This window comes from Drosophila teissieri, chromosome 2L (genome assembly GCF_016746235.2).
Source record: "Drosophila teissieri strain GT53w chromosome 2L, Prin_Dtei_1.1, whole genome shotgun sequence".
NCBI classification, from domain to species: domain Eukaryota; kingdom Metazoa; phylum Arthropoda; class Insecta; order Diptera; family Drosophilidae; genus Drosophila; species Drosophila teissieri.
In genome coordinates, this window is record NC_053029.1 from 11186248 (window position 1) to 11207457 (window position 21210).

The 21210-nt window shown below is 44.4% G+C and overlaps 4 protein-coding genes across 8 annotated transcripts; 3 read left to right on the forward strand and 1 right to left on the reverse strand.

The window, feature by feature from the left end:
• Positions 1 to 382: 382 nt before the first annotated feature.
• LOC122611753 (dual specificity protein phosphatase CDC14A) lies at positions 383 to 9245 on the forward strand. Of its 2 annotated transcripts, none has more exons than XM_043785045.1 (7): positions 383 to 911; positions 4179 to 4280; positions 4350 to 4615; positions 4700 to 5370; positions 5432 to 6160; positions 6298 to 6645; positions 7713 to 9245. In XM_043785045.1, exons 2-7 carry the CDS (start codon positions 4226 to 4228, stop codon positions 8818 to 8820), a joined length of 3177 nt encoding a protein of 1058 aa, XP_043640980.1. In that variant the 5' UTR covers positions 383 to 911; positions 4179 to 4225; the 3' UTR covers positions 8821 to 9245. The 2 variants fall into 2 exon arrangements, with proteins under 2 accessions (XP_043640980.1, XP_043640982.1); XM_043785047.1 differs by having other exon boundaries at positions 8261 to 8408.
• Positions 9246 to 10141: 896 nt separating this feature from the next.
• Positions 10142 to 11544, reverse strand: LOC122611755 (double-stranded RNA-binding protein Staufen homolog 2). Of its 4 annotated transcripts, none has more exons than XM_043785050.1 (3): positions 11245 to 11544; positions 11025 to 11192; positions 10142 to 10957 (listed from the first exon to the last, which is right to left on the reverse strand). In XM_043785050.1, the coding sequence occupies exons 2-3, from the start codon at positions 11188 to 11190 to the stop codon at positions 10158 to 10160; spliced, it is 966 nt and encodes a 321-aa protein (XP_043640985.1). In that variant the 5' UTR covers positions 11191 to 11192; positions 11245 to 11544; the 3' UTR covers positions 10142 to 10157. The 4 variants fall into 4 exon arrangements, with proteins under 4 accessions (XP_043640985.1, XP_043640987.1, XP_043640986.1 ...); XM_043785052.1 differs by having other exon boundaries at positions 11025 to 11165; positions 11245 to 11442; XM_043785051.1 differs by having other exon boundaries at positions 11025 to 11165; positions 11241 to 11442.
• Positions 11545 to 11969: 425 nt separating this feature from the next.
• Positions 11970 to 15269, forward strand: LOC122611754 (homocysteine-responsive endoplasmic reticulum-resident ubiquitin-like domain member 2 protein). Its single transcript, XM_043785048.1, has 4 exons — positions 11970 to 12491; positions 13182 to 13648; positions 14070 to 14405; positions 14475 to 15269. The coding sequence occupies exons 1-4, from the start codon at positions 12288 to 12290 to the stop codon at positions 14890 to 14892; spliced, it is 1425 nt and encodes a 474-aa protein (XP_043640983.1). The 5' UTR covers positions 11970 to 12287; the 3' UTR covers positions 14893 to 15269.
• Positions 15270 to 15864: 595 nt separating this feature from the next.
• Positions 15865 to 20397, forward strand: LOC122613460 (alpha-aminoadipic semialdehyde synthase, mitochondrial). The gene is made up of 8 exons (XM_043787656.1): positions 15865 to 16034; positions 16163 to 16306; positions 17051 to 17227; positions 17291 to 17669; positions 17726 to 18300; positions 18498 to 19653; positions 19713 to 19889; positions 19953 to 20397. The coding sequence occupies exons 1-8, from the start codon at positions 15975 to 15977 to the stop codon at positions 20069 to 20071; spliced, it is 2787 nt and encodes a 928-aa protein (XP_043643591.1). The 5' UTR covers positions 15865 to 15974; the 3' UTR covers positions 20072 to 20397.
• The last annotated feature ends 813 nt before the right edge of the window (positions 20398 to 21210 follow it).

Here is a 21210-nt window from a genome sequence, read left to right on the forward strand (position 1 = left end):
GCGAAAAAATAGCCGGCGCTCTCAAGCTAAAGATTTGGCGGGAAATACACAAATCCCAAAGCAAATTTGAATATTCGAACTTACTTTTACACACTTTAAATACGTCTCTTGATGCTTACTTTTTAAGTGCGACAAAAGATTTGGCGAATTGCCGTTCATATTCATGGGTTTGCTGCATATGTTGCTGATTATTTCAGATTAATAACTTATATTGTTTTCGTTTTTTTAACGTCTTATTAGTGTGGCCAATAAGAAATATCCAAAATATAATTTAAAAGAAAAGAAAAGCGATATTTGATATCATGTGAATATTTATTTTTATTAAAAAATATCGATATATTGATATATTTTTCGCATCCCTAGCTCACAACTTTCCGGAATCTCCAACTGTTCGGGTCGCTGGGCTCCCCATCAGCACTTCAAATATCCAAAAATACATAAATCGCCGGGAAAAAAAACAGTGCGATGATAGTTTGGTGTGAAAAATTAGTGCAATTATGATGTTATTTTTTTAACTACCTCAGACGAGAGCTTTTTCTCGCTGGCTGATGTGTTTATCCGTTTTTCGTTACAATATTTGAATCGAAGACAAGTGCAAAAGCTCGCTTTGAGAATGTTGTTAACTTAAACAGACAGAGACAACAAATTCGATTTGTAATATTCGTTGACAAAATTTTTCCAAATAAAACTACTAAAAATATATAAAACACTCCGTAGGGAGTAAAGTTTGTCAAAATTGTACAGTGTTATGCGGAGCGTGGTGTGGGTGTTATTAGCTGGTGCTGCTGTTGCTGCCTCTCCTCTGCCTTCCCAACTTCGACGTCTTCCCTTTTTCCCGAATATCCATTCGTAAATATCCAAAACAGCAGCAATAAAAACTACAACAACTGTAGTGTGAAACCACAATTTAGGTGAGTCCTCGTCTTAGTTTTTGTATCCCCCTCTCCAGCCCCAACCCATTGAATACTTTCTTCAGCCACGTACCAACAAAAACTGTGTAATTGTAACGGCTCCCACTCTCTGTCTCTCTTTTCCTCTCTCACCCAGTCCCCCCCTACTTTGTTTTTGTAGTGTAGTGCAGTGCCACCGGAAATAGTCCAGAAATTTTTAACCAAAAACTTGATTACGCAGTACACAGTACATCCCAGTGTTATTTTTCGATTTCTATGGGGTTTTAGTAGCAAAATGCGTTGGTTGCTTTTATTTATGCTCAACACATTCACATTCACAAAAATACCAGAGAGCTAGCGCTAGAGCGGGACACACATAAAAAGCCGCCAAAGCACAAGTGCAAACGAGCGAGGGAGTGAGTGAGAGGGAGCAGCTTTCAGCGCATGCGCTTGAAAAAGTGGGTTGTTAAGCGGGCGGGGGAGAGTGAGAGGGGTACAGGTGAATGCTGTTGCCGTTGTAATCAGCATGTGTTGGTGTGTGTGCTCTGTTTTTGTTGTGGTATGCGAGCGCGGCAAAATCTCTTAACACCGCGTTTCCAATTCCAACTAACTAACTTGGCTAAAAAGAAACATACTATTGACGCTGCTTTTATTTTTAAACCGCCTTTTGTTGTCATTCTTGGTGACGTCATTCGAAAAAAATAAACTCGTTTGTTTGTCCATTGTTTCTAATGACCAACGGGAGCCTAGCCCAGATCTCTAGGTCTCAAATTCCAACTGGAAAAAGGGAAGGTTGCTTTCTATCACATTTTATGTTTACTTTTTTACGTTCTTATGTACAGCTGGAAAGCAGATAAGCCCGACTATGTGCACACACTTATGTACACATGTGCATGGTTATAGATATGAGTGCGATATGGATTTGTTGTCGTCACGTGGGAGTTGTAGTTTCAGTGACTGGAATGTCAACTCCAAAGAGTCAGGAATGGGGGAAGGGGTTTGGATGAAGCTAATTGCATATTCCCGCTATATTTAGCAATGATCTTCCATTCAGAATAGAAGTGAAGTAGTTTGTGTGAGAGGGAGAAGGAAAGAGAGCGGTGGATACCGAAAGACTTATCATTTCGCCGTTAGAATAGTGCAGCTTACCCACGATCACCGCTAGAGGGCACCACTATAGTACGGTGGTAAACTGTAACCAATCGAATTCAGATCGGAAAAATAACGTATTAATAGTAATAGTATTGAGTTCACCAACTGCTAGACTGGAAACAAATAAACAATTAACAAATGCTTAGCGGTATTATGTAACATCAGGGCTATTTCAATGGAAGCAGGGGTAAAATAACTAAACGTACTGTTCTTCCAATCAATGTTGGCTTCAATTTCTGTGAAACCCCGATTAATAACAATAAACAATAAAAGTGGACCTCTGCTTAACGATTGCTATAGCTTCCCTGATAGTTAGACTTTTGTAATCAATTTGTTTCAACAGAGCCATCACATCAATTTGCCTAATGTGGTTCTTATAGCCCACGCGATACACACTTCTCGATAGCAATTCAGACAAACAAAATTACACCTAGAAAACCAAGAACACCAATTCGGTCTCCTTCACTTCCTTTGATGGCCTGACTTGCCCTATATCCTGATATCTTCAGCTATTTTCGTTTCCGTTTCACAAGGCTCGCCCAATGTCATGCGATATACTAACTTACTACCTTACACCTTGCACTATTCGTATGTACCTCTGGCACCGCGATAGGAATCTAAGTTTGGATCTGGCCAAAACTCCTTAGCCGACATGCAAATGTGCCATAAAAAGCGCCCGCTGACTTCTTGACTTTTAAACTTTAAAATCGGCCAGAGGAAATGCATACAGCACAGCCAGGGGATATGTGGATATGGGGCAATAAAAGGGACTTACTGTAGTCCCAGCTCAGCTCAAGTCCGAAATTCTGCAAAGGCACGCCACAACCGAGGCTTTGTTGTACATGGAAAAGGTTACAAATTTGCATAAAATCGAATATTTACATGTGTTCCCCAAGCATATATGCTTGTAAGTGAGAACTCGTGTGCGTAACACTTTTGATGATGGGTCATAGTCATACATTGTAAATTTCCATTCAAATTCGAATGGGGTAAATAAGGATCGGAATTTGTGTTAACATTCACTCAGAACAAGAAATTCAACTAAATACTCCTAAACAACTAGTCCAACTGAAACCCTTATCCAGATAAAGCAAACCAAAGTAACAATAGGCGCAGTATTCTCGATGGAAATTGTGTCATGTAGACAAACCGTCTTGTTATCCATAAATTTCCGAAAGGGACGTGACTTTATTAGATTTAGGCCCAACTCAATGCAAGGGTGTTCCCCATTCGAGTTTCCTTCTCGGCTCCGGCTCAGCCTGTTCCTCCTCCATTGTTTATTGGACTGCGGATGGCGGCCCAACTGACGACTTGATAGAATGAGTGCCTGACTGATGGCTATATGCATATTGATATGGAAGCCATCACCTACATTTGGCCACGGCTACGGCAGGCAAAGTGGAGCAAATAAGGCAGGGAATTGCGCTTTGGGGGAAAATGTTGTAGAGAACAGGGTGGCAGACACTCATAAAGTTGGTAGAAGTGACAAACGGAACACATGCCTCCACTCAATAGATACGTTTACGTACAAAAGACGCTATATATACGGATGGATGGATGGATGTATGTAGAACACCCTTTGCGGAAAACATCATTTACTGCCATCCAATTATGGCAAGTCGGGTTTTGTGTGCCAGTCGGCGTGGGCGCATTTGTTGCCAACTAATAGAAAGAAATAATCATTAGAATCTAACGATATTGCATAGGGGCTTGGACTTTGAAATGCCCTGTATTCCAAACCTTTTATACGATCAACCATGCACCTAATCCCTCCCATGAACTCAATATGACAACAAACTACGCAGAATAAGGTTTAGTTTATATTAGATGTTTGTCTTTACATATACCTAGTACCCATTTCAAAGATGAATCAATAAACTACACATAAACTTCTAAAGCAGTATTAAAAAAGTTAAAATAATATTCTGAAATACTCTTCGTACGCGAAATCAATAGGTATTTATGCCCATTACTAACACTACAAATTGAATTTGTTTATAAGCCATACCATGCGGAAGCTTCAAGCCCAATATGTGTGGGCTGAAGAGAAGTGATTTAAAACACTTGCCGAGAGTTTCGTCGCTGCCCGGAGATATCAAAGCCGTCATAAATGTATTTTCCTCAATGTCTTTGCAGTCGCCAAACAGTCGTCGACGTCCCCCGTGCGCTGGTAGTCGGCCAAGATGTTGGACGATGACAACTCGGATCTGCTGGTCTGTGCATCGGAGATGCAGGAAGGTGAGAGAGCTCAATGAACTTGGAACAGTGCGACATTGAGTGATGTGGATTATTCTATACTGTTTGCAGACCGTTTGTACTTTGTGGCCTTCAAGAAGAACATCAAGCCAAAGAACACGGTTAACACCCACTACTTCAGCGTCGATGAGGAATTCGTCTATGAGAACTTCTACAACGACTTTGGTCCACTCAACATATGCATGCTGTACAGATACTGCATGAAACTGAACACCAAGCTGAATGCCAAGTGCCATGCCAACAAAAAGATAGTTCACTACACCTCCATGAATCCGGCCAAGCGACTCAACGCGGCCTATCTGCTTGGTTCGTATGCAGTAAGTGCTCCTGGTCCTGAATCTTTGAATTCGTTGGACATTTGAAAGAGATCTGAATAATTTAATTCAATGTTACGTTTCCAGATTATCTACCTTAACAAGACGCCCCAGGAGGCGTATCGGGCGCTGGTCGCTGGCGAGATTCCTGCCTACACACGCTTTTGTGATGCCAGCTACGGACCCAGCAACTTTAAGATTTCGTTGCTGGACTGTCTGAATGCTGTGCACAAAGGCCTGCAGGCGGGATTCTTTAACTTCAACGACTTCGACGCTGAGGAGTATGAGTACTTTGAGCGCGTCGAGAACGGCGACTTCAACTGGATTGTGCCACAGAAGTTTATAGCGTTTTGCGGACCCCACCAGAAGAGCAAGACGCTTCCCAATGGATATCCGTGCCATGCACCCGAGCGCTACTTCAGCTATTTCCGGGATAACAATGTCACAACAGTGATTCGGCTAAATGCCAAAGTCTATCACGCATCGTCCTTTGAGAACGCTGGTTTCGATCACAAGGATCTGTTCTTCATCGATGGCAGCACGCCAAGCGATGCCATTATGAAGAAGTTCCTCTCCATTTGCGAGACGACAAAGGGAGCCATTGCAGTTCACTGCAAAGCGGGCTTGGGACGCACGGGCAGCCTGATAGGGGCCTACATCATGAAGCATTACGGGTTCACTGCCCTGGAGGCAATAGCCTGGTTAAGGCTCTGCCGGCCGGGATCGGTCATTGGACATCAGCAGCAGTGGATGGAAGAGTACGTATTTCTTGGTACCTCTTTTCTTACCCAAAGAATCACGAATCTTTCTACTTTTTAGCAAACAAAGCTGGCTGTGGTCGGAGGGCGAACGAATGCGCCGGCGCACTTCGCTTCCCATCCTTCAGCATACGTACGGAATCAACAGCCTGGAGCTGAAGACCAAACTGGCCTCGGCTGCCTCCGACTCCGCGGAACACGTGGATCTGCTGCTAACCCGAGTGAAGGGCATTTCTCAGCGGGTGGATACGATGCACCTGAATGACCAGGATACCTTGGATGCAGCTTGTGCGGATCAAACGGATGAGGAGCTCTCGGAGCAGTTGCGATTGGAGCGGGACGAGAGAGCGCTGTATCAATCCGCTGAGGATCCCAATTGCAATAATAGCGATGACAACGATACGGACACGATCAGTTCACCAGCGGAACCGCCGCCTACCTCCAGCTATACAATGTCCACGCGGCGTAGAAAATCTCCATCAGGCGCAAACAAGCCGACTGTAATAGCCACGTCGCTGAGGCGCCTGGTTAATCCCAATGCCAATCGAAGTGGATTGAGTACGGCATCTGGTGTTTATCCCACTCCTGAGGTGGCCAGCTGCACGGAGAAGAAGTTGCGCAAGCCCAGTGCCAATGTCTTCGAGGCAGCCCGACACACGATTGCTTCCACCGTCAGGATGACGCAAACAGCGCTGGAGAAGAAGCAGGCCCAGACGCAGGGCGACAAGCTGAATCAGATCAAGGCGCTGCGAAGGCACCACTCGCGATCCGTTAATGTGAACAGCAACAGGTAGGTCGTCTGATTTACACAATACACCTAGATGACACTTCAATTATTTAGAAAATCAAGTGCATCTGCGTGTATTATTATATTGAATTTCATTACAAAGTTTCACTTGCTTGATCACGATTGTATATTTGCATCAGCAGCGAACAGGAATCGAACATGAGGCATACGAGAGCGCGTTCCCAGCCATTCCGCAACAATAACAATGGAGTGGTTGGAAGCACAGCGATGGCCGCCCTGAAGCCCACTTCCTCCTGCTTGCCAACTGGCACTGGGACAGCCGCACTTTTGGCCAACAATCTGAACAACAATAATGACAGCGGTATTGGGACTAGCAGCAGCAGCAATAATAACAACAACAACAACAGCACCAGCAGTAATCTAAGCAACTCCCTGAATAACTATAACAACAACAACAATACCACTAACAATATTTTGGCCAGTTCGGGGAGCAGTCGCACCCGCAGCCTGGCGCTCTATAGCAAAAGGTGAGTACAGAATAATGCCCCCGAATCCCAAAATGACCATTGAACTCGAAAGCGACGAACTCCTCGACCACGTATTATGTAGTTATTATAGTTCGACTTGTATTGGATTTGATTTCGTTCCGTGTGCGGCTCTGTTTCATTTGCAATTTGATGTACTTAATTTATACCTTCGTTGCCCTCCAAATCACTTTCTTTTTCCGTACACACCATTCCTTTATCGATTGTTAATATTGTTAATATTGTTAATATTGTTAATAAATATTATTAATTATAAAGTATACAGATCGTCGGACTTTTTTCACCTCAAAAAAAAAAACCATTCCAAAACATTATACTTAACAATATTTTTTAAACCAAGAGAAATACCCAGCTAACCGAAGTTGTCAATAAATCCAACTTTAATATGTGTTTTAAAAGTTCGACATTGTTTAGTATTCGTAATATTCTTAATACCCCACTAATTCAATATTCACTAAACTAACATAAATGGTTTTCCACACCAATCGAAATTAACCCAAGATCAATAATTGTTTATCTTAACTTAGCTGCTAATTTTAGTTTAAAAGTATTCCGTTATGTACTTGGCATTTTTGTTTTTGTGCATGCTGAAATTGCGAAATATTTATTGTTGCGCAAACAAATTAATAATAAACCACAAATTTTCGAAATTATGCTACAAGCTTGCGAAATTGTTTTGTCTTTGTTTGGCCTTGTTTTTGTTGCTTTTATTTGTTTTATTTTATTTGAAATTTACTAGGAGTATGGAGTGCATTTTCTACATTTAAGATATATCCTTGCAGAGAGTATTTTCATTATTTATTAAGTTTAAAGGATAAATTTATTTAAAAAGGGATATGTTTATATGAAACGATACTATTTCGTATGACTTGGCTCTGCATGGATGTTGAAATCTTCGGACTCCGGAGCTTTGCCATGATTCTTATAGTAAGACTGTTTTGGGAACCACACTGAACCCGTAACCCCGTACACCATCTCTCTCTCTCTTTCTCTTCTCTCGTCCTTTTTCGCCCCAATCTTTCTTTGCTTCTTGCTTCCTGCTCCTTCAGAATGGAGCTGAAGCATCTGCGAAAGGCGGAACAGCAGCAGCTGCAGCAGGTGCAGCAGGAGCAACCGTTGCTGCCGGTGGAGAAACAACTGCTCCGCCAATATGCCACCATTAACGAGAGCAAGATACCCGTGGTGTCCGGTGGCGGTGGAGGTGCTGGTGGTGGTGGTGCCGGCAGCTCGGCCACCATTCCGCCCACACGGGGCAGTGCGGCGCGCACTTCCCATCACCACATGACGCTACGGGGGAGATCCCGCATCCGATACCAGCGTCCCAATGCCGGAGAAACGGCTCCGGCAGCTGCCCAAACCCAACCGTGCACGGTGGCCACCGCTCGGTATTACCGGGACGTATCGGCCATACCCACAATCGGTGTTTTGGGTGGTGCTGGTACTGGTGGTGGGTCGTCCTCCTCCGCCTCCTTTAACATTGCCACACGCTCCGCATCCGCCACGCTCGATCTCAACTCCAATCCGCTGCCGAAAACCAAATTAACCAGCCTCAACAATAATCCAACTACCACTCCTCCTCCCTCCTCCAATCCTGCAGACACAAGCCGGCTTAGTGGGCGTGGCAGTGCCGAATTGCAGGCAATCATCGAGCACGGCCTGGTGGCTGGTTCGGCCAAGCGCAACAAGCGATCGCTGAGCTCCACGCGACTGGACAAGGACAAGAGCGACGAGTACAACACGAAGCTGTTGAGAAAGACGGCGGCAGCAGCCGCAGCAGCGGCCACTGCAGCATCAGCCGGAGGAGCAGCAGTGGGAGCCAACAGCCCTTCCATCAACGCCACCCACGCCACGAACGCCTCCACCACCAGCAACATGAACAACAACTGCAAGTACAACAGCTGCAGCAGCAGCAACAGCGGCAGCTTCAAGCTTTCCCGACGCCTTTTCGGCGAGTCCGGCTCCTCAGCATCGACGTCCGCCTCGAATTCGGGAATTCCCACGCCCACGGCGCCGCCCTCCACCAGCCAGTGGCATCAGCACCTGGCACGCGGCGTGAGTCGGATGTCCAGCGAAAGGGATCGGGAGCGACAGCAACAACAACAGTCTCTGGACCATCAGCAATCCAATCTCAAGCTGCGCAAGAAGATTAGCTACTGAACACCTCTCAACGTTTCCTTTAGTTATGTAGATATTATTTTGACTAGTAAATTAAACGTTTCCCGATGAGATACACAATATCGTCCGGTTATGGCGAATGCAATGATTTGTTAGATATTCCAATGCAATCGAATTTGGTGATTGATTAGGAAATTATTTGTAATAACAATCTCATTTATACACTTACATTTTTGTAGGAAAAATTTTCAACTTGTTATGAATGGTTATTAAACATATTGTACTAAAATAAGGCAACCCGTGTAAAGGCAAACAGTTGTTTGCATTTTTTGAATTGAATATTGCATACTTTGAACAATTGGACATTGAAAGGGTTAATACATTGTTAAAAGTTTTTAAGAGGAACGCCGCTTAGTTTTCATTTTTGCAATGTATTGTAGGAATAAAACCAAAACTGCTGAAGACTACGAGAATGTATATGAATTTCTTTAAACCGTTTATTTTACAATGAAAATCCTTTTACTCGTATAAAAGTTCTACTTGTATACAAAAGGAGTGCAGCATTTTTACCAGCTAGCCTTATAGTAAAATTATTTAAAATATTTGGTTTAATTAAGCAACCTAATAACAATAGTAGATTTTAGTTTTGACTGTGCAATACACATGTATAAATTGTTAAAAACAATAAGTTTGCTCCGTTTAAATATTTAAAAATTTTTGATAGGAACACAAGAGATGTAATGAGCAAAAAGATTCGATTAACATTATAGGCATCGGAAAATAAATAAAATCATTATGTTACACCGTCTCGAAAGTTGGCTTAAAGCTTAGGGATTTGCTTGGATTTTCAGACCTATCAATCCTGTACAAAGTTAACATAGATGTTTACCAAAAGACCTTGAAAAAATCACTTTTTTTATGTTTTACCCCCACTGAATTGGTGGGGATTGTATTATACGTAAGATAAAATGAAATATGTGCATTCTAGAGTGTAAATATGAAAAAGTTTACTTAGTTTTAAGCCAACATAGTTAAATAAATGTTATATATACCACAAAACCCCACCCATGACGGGAGCATGGCCACACATTATTTCCTTTCAAAAATTACTTTTCTATTTTTTAGAAAGTATTATTCCACCCAAAATGCCTAAATGCAACAATCATCGGCAACTTCCTCTGGCCAAACCGCCTCACCGCCTCTCCACGATATATGGAGTAAAGCGGGGTCCCCCACATAGTTACCAAGTGCACCCTGTGTTCTGCGAACAGCAACAACACCCAGCAGGGCCTGACGCGTTACCAGACTGTTCGCTTTTCTACGACTAGCAACATCACCGACATCATTAAAAATACCACAAACGTTTTGGATACTACGCATTAGATCAACATGGTGCGGAAATAGTCTATTATTTGGTCGTAGATATTAGTCTCAAGCGCTGCAAAGACCACGTCGAAATCACAATTAAGCTCGACGCAGAGCAGGGGCACCATCGATGAAGACTCCAGTGTACTGATTGAGGGTGTTATCTTTAAAGCGCTCATCACGCTCAAAGCCTTATCCTTGGAGGTCATGAATTCATCTGAATTGATGGCCTCAAGGGCCGCCTCCTTCAGGGCAGGATAGAAATTCTTGAAGTAGTTGTGCCGGTCGCAGAGGCGCAGGCCCGTATGGTCCACGCTTCCGGCCTCTGTGAGCTCCCTGTATGTGTTGAACTTCTTCCTGCGCAACACCTCCAATTCCTCCAGCGTTTCTTCCACAGCCAGACCTTCCGATTTCTTGGTGCTCGCAACTTGCATTTGATCCGGACGCAAATTGTCCGCTTCGCTGGAAATTAGGGCTAGCATTTCGATGGCCGCACGCTGTCGGGCATCCTTCTTTTTGTCCGACTTTCCGTAGCGAACTATGGAAGCCACGGAGCAACAGGCCACGAATTCCGGGGCGTTTGGGGTGCCGCTTTGCTGCACTATCTCAATGGTGGGCAGTGGCATCTCGTGGCGGACGCAGTAGTCTCGCAGCTCCTTCAGCATGTCCCGGTTCAAGTTGATCAGTTCCTCACCGGGATCACCAACCTTGTTGGTTTCCCAATCCTGCAAAATTTGGTCTACGCCGGGCAGCTTTCGGATTTTACGCAGGATATTGACGGCGGCCAGGTGTTTGGCATCGCGCTTCGAACGCCCTATGATGCGATAAACATGTAGCGGTTAGGATACGAATATAAGTTTTGGATAAGGTTTGTAGTTTACCATTTCCGTAGGCCTCTACCTCCATCAGATCTACTTTACAGACGTACCCGCCGTCTTCGCCGTCAATATATTCATATGATGGTGGAATGTTCTTTGTCTTGGCACAAAACTCCTGCAGAGCGGATACGGCTGACTTGTTATCTATGGGTTCAGTGGAGAAGGACATGTCTAACGTCCAGATATTTCACCAGTTAAACAATATATAAAATGACCAACCCACTGCAATTTTATTAGAGATGGCACACGAATCACGAAGCGGCGTTAGTCCCCTGAACAGCAAACGATAGAGTCCGGGAATCACAGTTTTTTTTTTGTAGAAACGAAAAATATTGAATTTATAAATGCTTCACGTCAATAGTGTTGGCTACGTTTTGATCAAAGCACACCCTTGGAAAGCAAGCTACTAAAATTCGAACCGTAACGAATCTGGATGAGAAAGGCTTAAATATAAATTATTTTAAGCTGCTTAGGCCAACATTTTGTCAACATATAGTATTAAATTCGAATTCAATAACAGCGCTTTAGAGGCTATCATAATTTTTGTAAGAAGCATATGCATTTTATACACTATTTGGTTTTCTCATTCAAAGTTCAACGTCTCAAGTGTTATACATAATCGTACACGTCACTATGTCGCGAGTTGGCATCCCCGAAAGTCAAGGCAACCCTGTTGCTGAGTATATGGCGTTAACAAGTGTTGCTGCCAGTGATGAGCAAAATGCACTGCTTAAAGTCACTACACAGGATATTGTTTTCCAAAGAATAAATTCTAAAACACCTAAAAACTAAGTGCTGAAATTTTTGTTTACTATTTTTCAAACCTGTACCTAAATTGCCACATTCGCCTCACCTCGGAAACTCTATTTTCGGCTGTTCGTGCAATCTGCGACTTAAAAATACCTGCTACTCGCGGCAGTCCCGTGACCGTTGCTCATCACTGGCCACAGGTCAGAACCAAATGAAGACTAGTTTTCTGATCAACTGCGGAACGTTTACTTCGTTTCATAATCAATAGTTCTGTGCTGCGAGCAAAACACCACAGAACAGCTGGAATAGCAAACAACAACATAGCAAATAATACCAAATCTAATGTCAAATTCGGAATAAACTACATCTCGAAAATTGCAGCAAGCAGAGTAGGAAGTGAGAAACAGTGGCTGCGGAAAAAGTGTCCCCGCTAGCACAGCGAATACCCATCACCGATCTTCGTATCGCGGTCATTAATTAGCAATAGAAAGTTCCCCGACTCGCGGGGTCAGCCAGATGGAGGAGAACGCCGCCCCACCCGCAGCCGCCACAGCAGCGGGCTGTGATGCCGCCACCCGTCAAAAGAATCCGGAAACCAGTGTCCGGCTGCTCATCAAGTCGTCCAACCAGCAGTACGAGGATCTGAATGTGGACTCCGACCTCTGCTGGACGGTCCAGCGGCTGAAGAAACACCTATCTCTTATCTATCCTGGCAAACCGGTGGGTAATCGAGTAGCTACCCCCCTTTGCTCTCACATGCTAACGTGCCCAGGAGCCCCGCTTATCTTATCGAGAAGTTTGTTATTGTTTATCATCTTCGTTTAGGATTCATACGTGTGTGGCGGTTCCCAAAGCTATTTGCGTCTTAGTCGCAAGTACACGTCAGTAGATTGCCTCTAAAAATTATAGCCGCCGTCATGCACTTGCGTCATGCACTTGGTCTATGCCAAATCGATGGCTCGAAACTGGGATTAAATTGGCTACGGTTAGAAAGTGATAAGGTTTTGGACATATTCACGCTCCATTCATGTGCTAATTGTTTATGTTGGTTCCACATTTTTAAATCACTGACTTATGCTAACTTAAGAGCTAAATTTTCAAGTCTTTGTAAACCATAAGATGCAGATATAACACATAAGCACTATTTATTCCAAAAACAAATCATGTCGAATTTTTAGAACTTTTTAGTTAGTATCAAGTATCATTTCCATAGAGTCAACTGACATGTTCAAGTATGTTATCTCTTGGGAGTGTGCAAATAAATAGGTTTAGGCACTGTTTGATAGTATACATTTCGAGCAGCGTTAATAGCAACAATGAGTTATCTCTAGGTTTTCCTCTGTATACCTCTAACTGGAAGATCTTCAAGTTTTGAGCATTACAACTATTTCTTTCCCTTTATTCCCGTAGAAAATCCAAGATCAGAAGCTTATATACTCGGGCAAGCTATTGGATGACACCCAAAAGATATCGGAGGTGATACGCAGCTACAAGGATGTCTACCAGCAGCACCACATATTTCACTTGGTGTGCGCCAGCAAGCAAGTGATAACGCCGCCAGTCAAACCCGCCACTGTGCCGCCGAAGGATGCGGTTCCAGCTGCGTCTGAGGTCAGCGGGAATGCAAATGAGCTGCGACAACGTCATGCCTCGCATCAGCAGCAGGCACAGCAGGGCAACGCTGCATCGCCCGTGGCGGGCGACATTGGTTTGGTCAATCCCTGGACGCAATTCTGGCAGCAGAACCAGGGAGCAGCAGCTGCCGCCAATGCCAGTGCCAGTGCCAGTCCCCAGGCTTTGTTACAGCAGCAGGCGCTCATCTACAACGCCTGGATGCAGCAGGCTTACGCGCAGTACATGCAGCAACTGGCTCTCCGGTAAGTGGGCAGAACCAAGAAGCTATGAAAACACAATTCAGTCAAATCAAAAGGATTCAAATTCGAATAGAGCATGAAACCCAATATACTATACTTCCCCCTGCTAGGAGCTACTTGATAATTCTAGTCTTTAAAAAAAAACAAGTGAAATCGAATACTGTTTTAGCATTCTAAAAGTTGTTTTTGACTATTTGTAATCTTTTTTGTTGGGTTATCAGACCTGCTAATATTTAAGTATTTGTGTGGCCACGATTACAGCCACATACTAATAATATAATTTTGGGGGCGCTCCCGAACAATTTATTGTGCGCAATTAAGTTTTGCAACTTGATGTTTTCATGTAAACGAACCATTCTTTTCTATAATATGGAATGCTACGAATGAATGCTTCTTACACAACAATCTTTTGTTATACCCACAGTGCTACGTTGACAGGTTCGAACGAATCTGGCTTGGCGCCACCGTCTCAACCCCTGTTGCCCACAGTCCCACTGATTGCAGTGCGAAACTTCGGGGAGGCACAACCAGTGGCAGGAGCAGCTGCAGACCCGGCCGCACAGGTTCCTGTCGCCCCGCAGATAAATGGGGCGCCGCAGAACAGAAATTTTCCCAACATTCAGGAGGAACCGGAAATGCGCGACTGGCTGGATAGCTTCTTTAGCTTTACGCGATTGGCTATTTTTGTGACTGTCCTGTACTTTAACTCCTCACCGCTGCGATGCTTACTGGTGCTGCTCATCGCCGGAGCGATTTATCTGTAAGTTCATTTCCGTTTTAAATTGAATTGAAAGAGTAAAATAATATTGATACTATTATGGTTACTTAGGTATCACATTGGTGTCCTTCGACGTCGTCGCGAGCGGAACAATAACAACATCAATCGTAACAATAATGCTGGCGATGCGGCCGCCTTTGCTGCAGTGCAGCAAATTCAGCGCATGATGGATGCGGCCGTGGAACGAGAGAACAACGATCCCCAGGCGGCCAATGAGCCAGGTGCAGTGCCAGCGGCCGGACCTGCAGCCGCTGCTGGTCAAGATGCAATCGATGCACCTGCCGCTGCTGCTCCTCTGGCCGGGGCTCCCGATGCTCCGGCATCTGCTGCTAATCCAGATCCGACTGACGTTTCCGCAGAAGCCGTTGCTGTGGAACCACCAAATGCCAATAATTCTGTGATTTCCGTTGTGCGCACCTTTGTCATCACCTTCTTCACCTCGCTGCTGCCTGAGGCACCAGCGCTCTAGAGGATCGACCTGTTATACAGAGGGACATGGTGGACCATCCACAAACCAGCTTTACAGCTTTACGGCTTTCCTCTTTCTAACCTCCCGTAATCAAACTGTTATTCCGTTTTCCTTTAGTTTTGCATACCTGAGATGTAGCAAAAACAAACAATTTGTTTTACTAGCTGTAATCATGTATATTTATTTCCGAGAGTTAGCCGAGTTACAACATCGTAACTGCTGCCTCAATAGTTTGTAGAATTTTAGATGACTAAGAACGTACTCTGTTTTTGATGTGAATAGTAAAATGATTATAGTCTGCATTAAAATCTGTGCCAGAGACGAACCTATGAAACCAAGATGCAATTAAAATAAAACGTATGCTTTAACACCAAAAACCGAAATCGTAAGGTGGTGTTTACAAGGTGCAATTCTATCTATAAATTAAATCACGTACATAAAATATTAGTTTTAAATGATTTCGAAATCATTTACGTTGTTTTATAAATCATAAATAATCTTTACTTGAATTTAAGTTGATTATTTAATGATAGTTTATAAACCTAATGCATAGCCACATACCGACTATTAAAAAGGATATTTTTAAAATTTATAATGTAATTATTTGCCTGTAGTATTCTAAGTAATTATGAGAGATTCTATGAGGAATAAATCGATTTCCCTGGAAATGTTTATAAGAATTGCATTGTGTAAACAGCGCTTGAGGAATTTTCCCGGGCGGTTCTCTTAATTCTTAGGCAGTTCTCTTATCAAAGTGGAAAATTTTCAGCCCAAAATCGAACGGAGATCCGGATTCCCTCACGGGTAAGTGACAATCACCAGCAGCTCGCTCTTTTTGCCCTGTTAACGCACAAAATTGGTTTCTTTTAGCTGCGATGAGATGCACGGAGAGCACGGCTTATCGCTGGATTTACGACTGGGTCCAACTGCTGATTAGAGGCTGTTTCGCGGGCTGCCTCCACCGATGCCTTTAGAAGAGTACCAGAGCTCGGAGCCAACGGATCGGATCAGTCCACTCAAGCCAAGAATACGCGCTACGGTTACAATTAAATTCGCACTTGATCCCACAAAGCTGCCGAACCATGTGGCGAGTGATTCAACAGCGCGCAACAATCGCGCATCCGTTCACCAGACAACGTCATGTGAGTGGCTTCCACTCCCCAATTGCAACCTCAATGAATAAACACATTCATATGAGTATAAAAGATATTAATTTTTGAAATATCTGTGTTGTATGTATATAATATTCCCCAATCTTTTGTTGTTCCAGAGTCGAGTGATTGCCATTCGGCGAGAGGATCAGTCGGTGTGGGAGCGACGAGCTCCTTTTGGACCCACCCACGTCCAGAAGTTGGTCAAGCAGAATGTTAAGGTCATCGTGCAGCCCTCCAATCGTCGGGCATATCCCATGCAGGTGAGCCCATTATCCACAGCTTGTAACTTTCCACGGCCAGTTGGCAACGGATTTATTGAGTCTGCGGCTAATCGCCAATGGAAATCATATCGGTGGTCGTCAGGCCAGCCAGTACGCGTATATAGGTAGCATAGTATGTTGTAGGTATGTATATATAGTGGAACACACGCCCCCCAAGTGCTGCATCATAAATATAAACTCGGATGATAAGCCTCCGTGGAGCTCTTAATTTGGCAATTTGCTGGCCTTGAAATTCGAGTACAAAACAAACGCTGAGGAGAGGAAAAACAATGGGAAGCAAAGCTTATCGTTGGGAGCAACGATTGCAAGGAATCTATATACTGTATTTAACTGATTTGTGAGGATGATAACATTTTACTAGGGTCACGTGAGAAAGAAGACTAGGTGGTGTCCGAAAATTCGAACTAAGATAGTAAAATATCAACAGGTTCAGCAATTAGTTTATTTATAGTACCTAATAATAAAATACCTAATACCTTTAAAATAAATTCAATTACAAAAACAACTAGCTCAGTTGAGGGAAAAAATTATAAAAATTAATCAGATTTAATAAAGTGCAGGGGCGAGGAGATTACATGGATCACACGTGTATAATAACCTCATCTTCCGCCTGATGCATTGTAAAGATTGCTCTGGATTTAATAGAATAGATAAGTGGGCTCGGCTCTTAACTGAATAAATAACAATTAATAACACCGAGTTGTTTTGCTTTTTCCGGAACAGGCGTACATGCAGGCTGGAGCTCATATTCAGGAGGACATCAGCGATGCTTCGGTGATATTTGGAGTGAAGCAGGTGCCCATTGATGCCCTGATTCCCGGCAAGACATACTGCTTCTTTTCGCACACGATTAAGGCGCAGGAATCGAATATGCCCCTTCTGGATGCTATTTTGGAAAAGGTTTTTGCCACAATTTTTTATTTTTATAAAGTTTTTATATTATATTGCCATTGTTGTCCATAGAAAATTCGCCTCATCGACTACGAGCGAATCATCGACGAACGCGGTGCTCGACAGGTGGCCTTTGGCAAATATGCCGGAGTCGCTGGCATGGTGAACATCCTGCACGGGATTGGACTGCGTCTCTTGGCCCTGGGACATCATACACCCTTCATGCACATTGGACCCGCCCATAACTATCGCAACTCCTCGATGGCTCGCCAGGCAATCCGGGATTGTGGCTACGAGATCTCGCTTGGCATGATGCCCAAGTCCATTGGGCCACTTACGTTTGTGTTCACTGGCTCTGGAAATGTTTCGCAAGGTGCCCAGGAGGTGTTTTCCGAGCTGCCGGTTGAGTATGTTCCACCTGAGATGCTTCGCAAGGTGGCCGAGCATGGAAGTGAGTAAAGTTCACTACTTATCTCTGAATGAACTATCATTCCGTTTTAATATTAGATCAAAATAAGCTTTACGGCTGCGAAGTGAGCCGTTCAGATCATCTGGAGCGTCGTGAGGGCGGCGGATTTGATGCCAAGGAATACGACGAGTTCCCCGAGCGATACATTTCCACCTTCAGCACGAAGATTGCTCCGTACGCATCGGTTATCGTCAACGGCATCTACTGGGCCGTGGGCAGTCCCAAGTTGATCAGCATTCCGGATGCCAAGAATCTGCTCCGTCCGGCAAACACGCCGTGGCTGCCCACGAGCAAGGGTAGTCCTGCCTTGCCCCATCGCATGCTGGCCATTTGCGACATTTCCGCCGATCCCGGTGGCTCCATTGAGTTCATGAACGAGTGCACCACCATCGACACTCCATTCTGCTTGTACGATGCTGATAGGAACAAGGATACCAAGAGCTTCAAGGGTCCCGGAGTTTTGGTCTGTTCGATTGACAATATGCCCACACAATTGCCCAGGGAATCAACGGATTTGTTTGGGGAGCTGTTGACCCCTCATGTTCATGACATTATTAAGAGTGATGCCAAGAAGCCGTTGGCGGATGAGGACTTCTCATACCCCATTCAATCGGTGAGTTCACTTACGCAGTTATGGAATATCTCTGTTGAGCATTGATTATTATACAAAGATACCTAAAGCTAACGATTTATATTGTAAGTAATATTTACTGAAGAGGGGATTTCTTAATTTAAACACAAGTGCATCATGCCTTGTTATCTGCATCTGTTATCAGCAAGTAAATTCCGTTTCTCTGTGCTTATTTCCAGGCTATCATCGCCAGTAACGGTCAGTTGACCGAAGGCTTCCAGTACATACAGGAGCTCCGAGAGTCGCAAAGCCACAGATCGCGCCACAAGATGGAGGGAAGGTCGGAGTCGGACAAGAAGGTCTTGGTCCTGGGAGCTGGCATGGTGTCCGCTCCACTCGTGGAGTGGCTTCATCGCGAGAAGGACGTGAGCATCACGGTTTGCTCGCAGGTCAAGGAGGAGGCCGATCGCCTGGCGCAACAGTATGCCGGAGTGGAAAGCGTCTATCTGGATGTGAACGAGAGCACTGGTCACCTGCAGGAGCTGTGTGGCAAGGCGGATGTGGTGGTTTCCCTGCTGCCCTACAGCCTCCATGGTATGGTGGCACGTTATTGCGTCACAGAGGGCACCCACATGGTTACCGCAAGTTACGTGAACGACGAGATCTCCGGTTTGCACGAGGAGGCCAAGGCCAAGGGAGTGACCATCATGAATGAGGTGGGCCTGGATCCTGGCATCGATCACCTTCTGGCGCTGGAGTGCATCCACGAGGTGCAGGACAAGGGAGCCGTTGTCGAGTCCTTCGTGAGCTATTGTGGCGGTCTGCCAGCTCCGGAGCATTCGAATAATGCCCTGAGATATAAGTTCTCCTGGTCACCCAGAGGAGTACTTCTCAACACTCTGTCTGCTGCTAAATATCTGAGTCAGGGACAAATTGTGGAGATTTCCGGCGGCGGGGAACTCCTGTCAAGTCCTCGCAGCTTGAACTTCCTGCCAGGATTCGCTCTGGAGGGTTTCCCCAATAGGGATTCCACCAAATACGGCAGCCTTTACGGCTTGGGCAGGGATGTGCACACTCTGCTGCGTGGAACCATACGCTATAAGGGCTTTTCGGAGTCGATTAAGCCCATGCAGCTGCTGGGACTCATCGATCCGGAGCCACATGCTCTGCTGCATCCCAGTGGCCCGGATGTCACGTGGCGCCAGCTTGTGATCCATCTCATGGGCATGACGGATTCGACCATCTTCTACGAGAACCTCAAGCAGAAGCTAACCGAGCGCATTGGAGATGCGGACGGTATCGAGAGCTTGGGCCTGCTGGATGATACTCCTGTGGTGAAGCTGAACACTCCGCTGGATACGCTTAGTCACTATCTCTCCAAGAGACTGGCCTTTGGTGGGTTAACCACCTAATTTGGAAATGTGGTTCTAAGTAATTATATCATTCATTTACAGAGCGGGATGAACGCGACTTGGTGGTGCTGCGCCATGAAGTTGGCATCCGTTGGCCCGATGGTCGTCGTGAGGAGCGTGGCATCAACTTCGTGGTCTACGGACAGCCCCAGGGTCACTCTGCCATGGCGATGACGGTGGGCAAGCCGGCTGCCATTGCAGCCAAAATGATCCTAGACGGTGGGTTTCCCTATCACTGCTCTTTAGATCCATTTAAGTAATCCCATATCATTGCCATTCCAGGTGAGATCCAGGAACGCGGCGTCCTGCTGCCCTTCACCCCCGATATCTATCGTCCCATGCTGCAACGTCTGCGCTCCGAGGGTCTGACTGCCACGGAAACCTCCAGATGGCTGAATTAAGTAGTCCGAACTGAGAGCCGAGAAAATAAGCTTAAGTCTTCATTCATATTACTTTTTTTTGACTGCCCAACGCGTCGGTGATACTATTTGTTTTATCACCTTATCACTCGGGTATTTCGTATTTCGTATTTCGTATTTTGTTGTTCGATAAGAGTGTCATTACGTTATCATAATACTGGAATAAGTTTTATGACTAGAGCTACTTGAGGTACGTAAACAAGTAGCGGTTGTTGTCCACATTGTGAAACATGTTTCCTTAACGTGAAATAATTTCGAGCTGATTGTAAATGATTTAATGATTAAATATTTATGGTAAAAACAAAATACTTTAGTGCTCCGATAATAATATTGATCTATACTGTATGAGTCGATTGTATTTTAAGTTTAAAGTTAGAAGGCCTGGAATATACAACATTGATTATGATTAGAATCATTCCCATTTTCCGAACCGTTTAATCTTCAAGATTCGATTTCCGTTCGATTGTACCCTTGGCGCCTGGCAACCCGATCTCGATCAGCGAAGGGTTATCTCCCGAACTTGAACTAAAATTAAGTGAAGAAACCCGGTCAATCTATATTTAGTGTTCCATAAAACACGCGCATAAAACATCATGGTGATCCGGTCATTAACGTTTTTTAATTGTAATAAACAACAGGCCACACATCTCCCTGGAATTACTGTGGCAAATGTGGAGCCTGGGACTGATAACCTCTCCGCCGGGCAGCAATTTGGTTGCCCATGGGGAGTGGGAGCAATCTCGCGTTTTACAAATTTTAATTCACATTCATTCAATGCACAGCACACACACAATCTTTTCCAGATAAGATTGTGCGGGCTAGTGATGCCCATTACACGTAGTCATACAAGTGGCTATTATAATTTCCTCTTTTCAGCATACCCAGCGGAAAGTAAAAGGTACTTTTCAAGGTATTCTTCTCAATCTATAATATGATTGATGATTTCCAAATAATATGGAATATGATATGAGATTTGAAACATTACTCCAGGACTCTATTAGATTCGTTTTCCAGATTCCACTTCTATTATCAGTGGTTACCTTTGTATGAGAAATAACTGTACTTGCTATTGCAATGGTTTCTTGAAAATTCAAATTCCTACTCAAAAACGAATCGGAAAA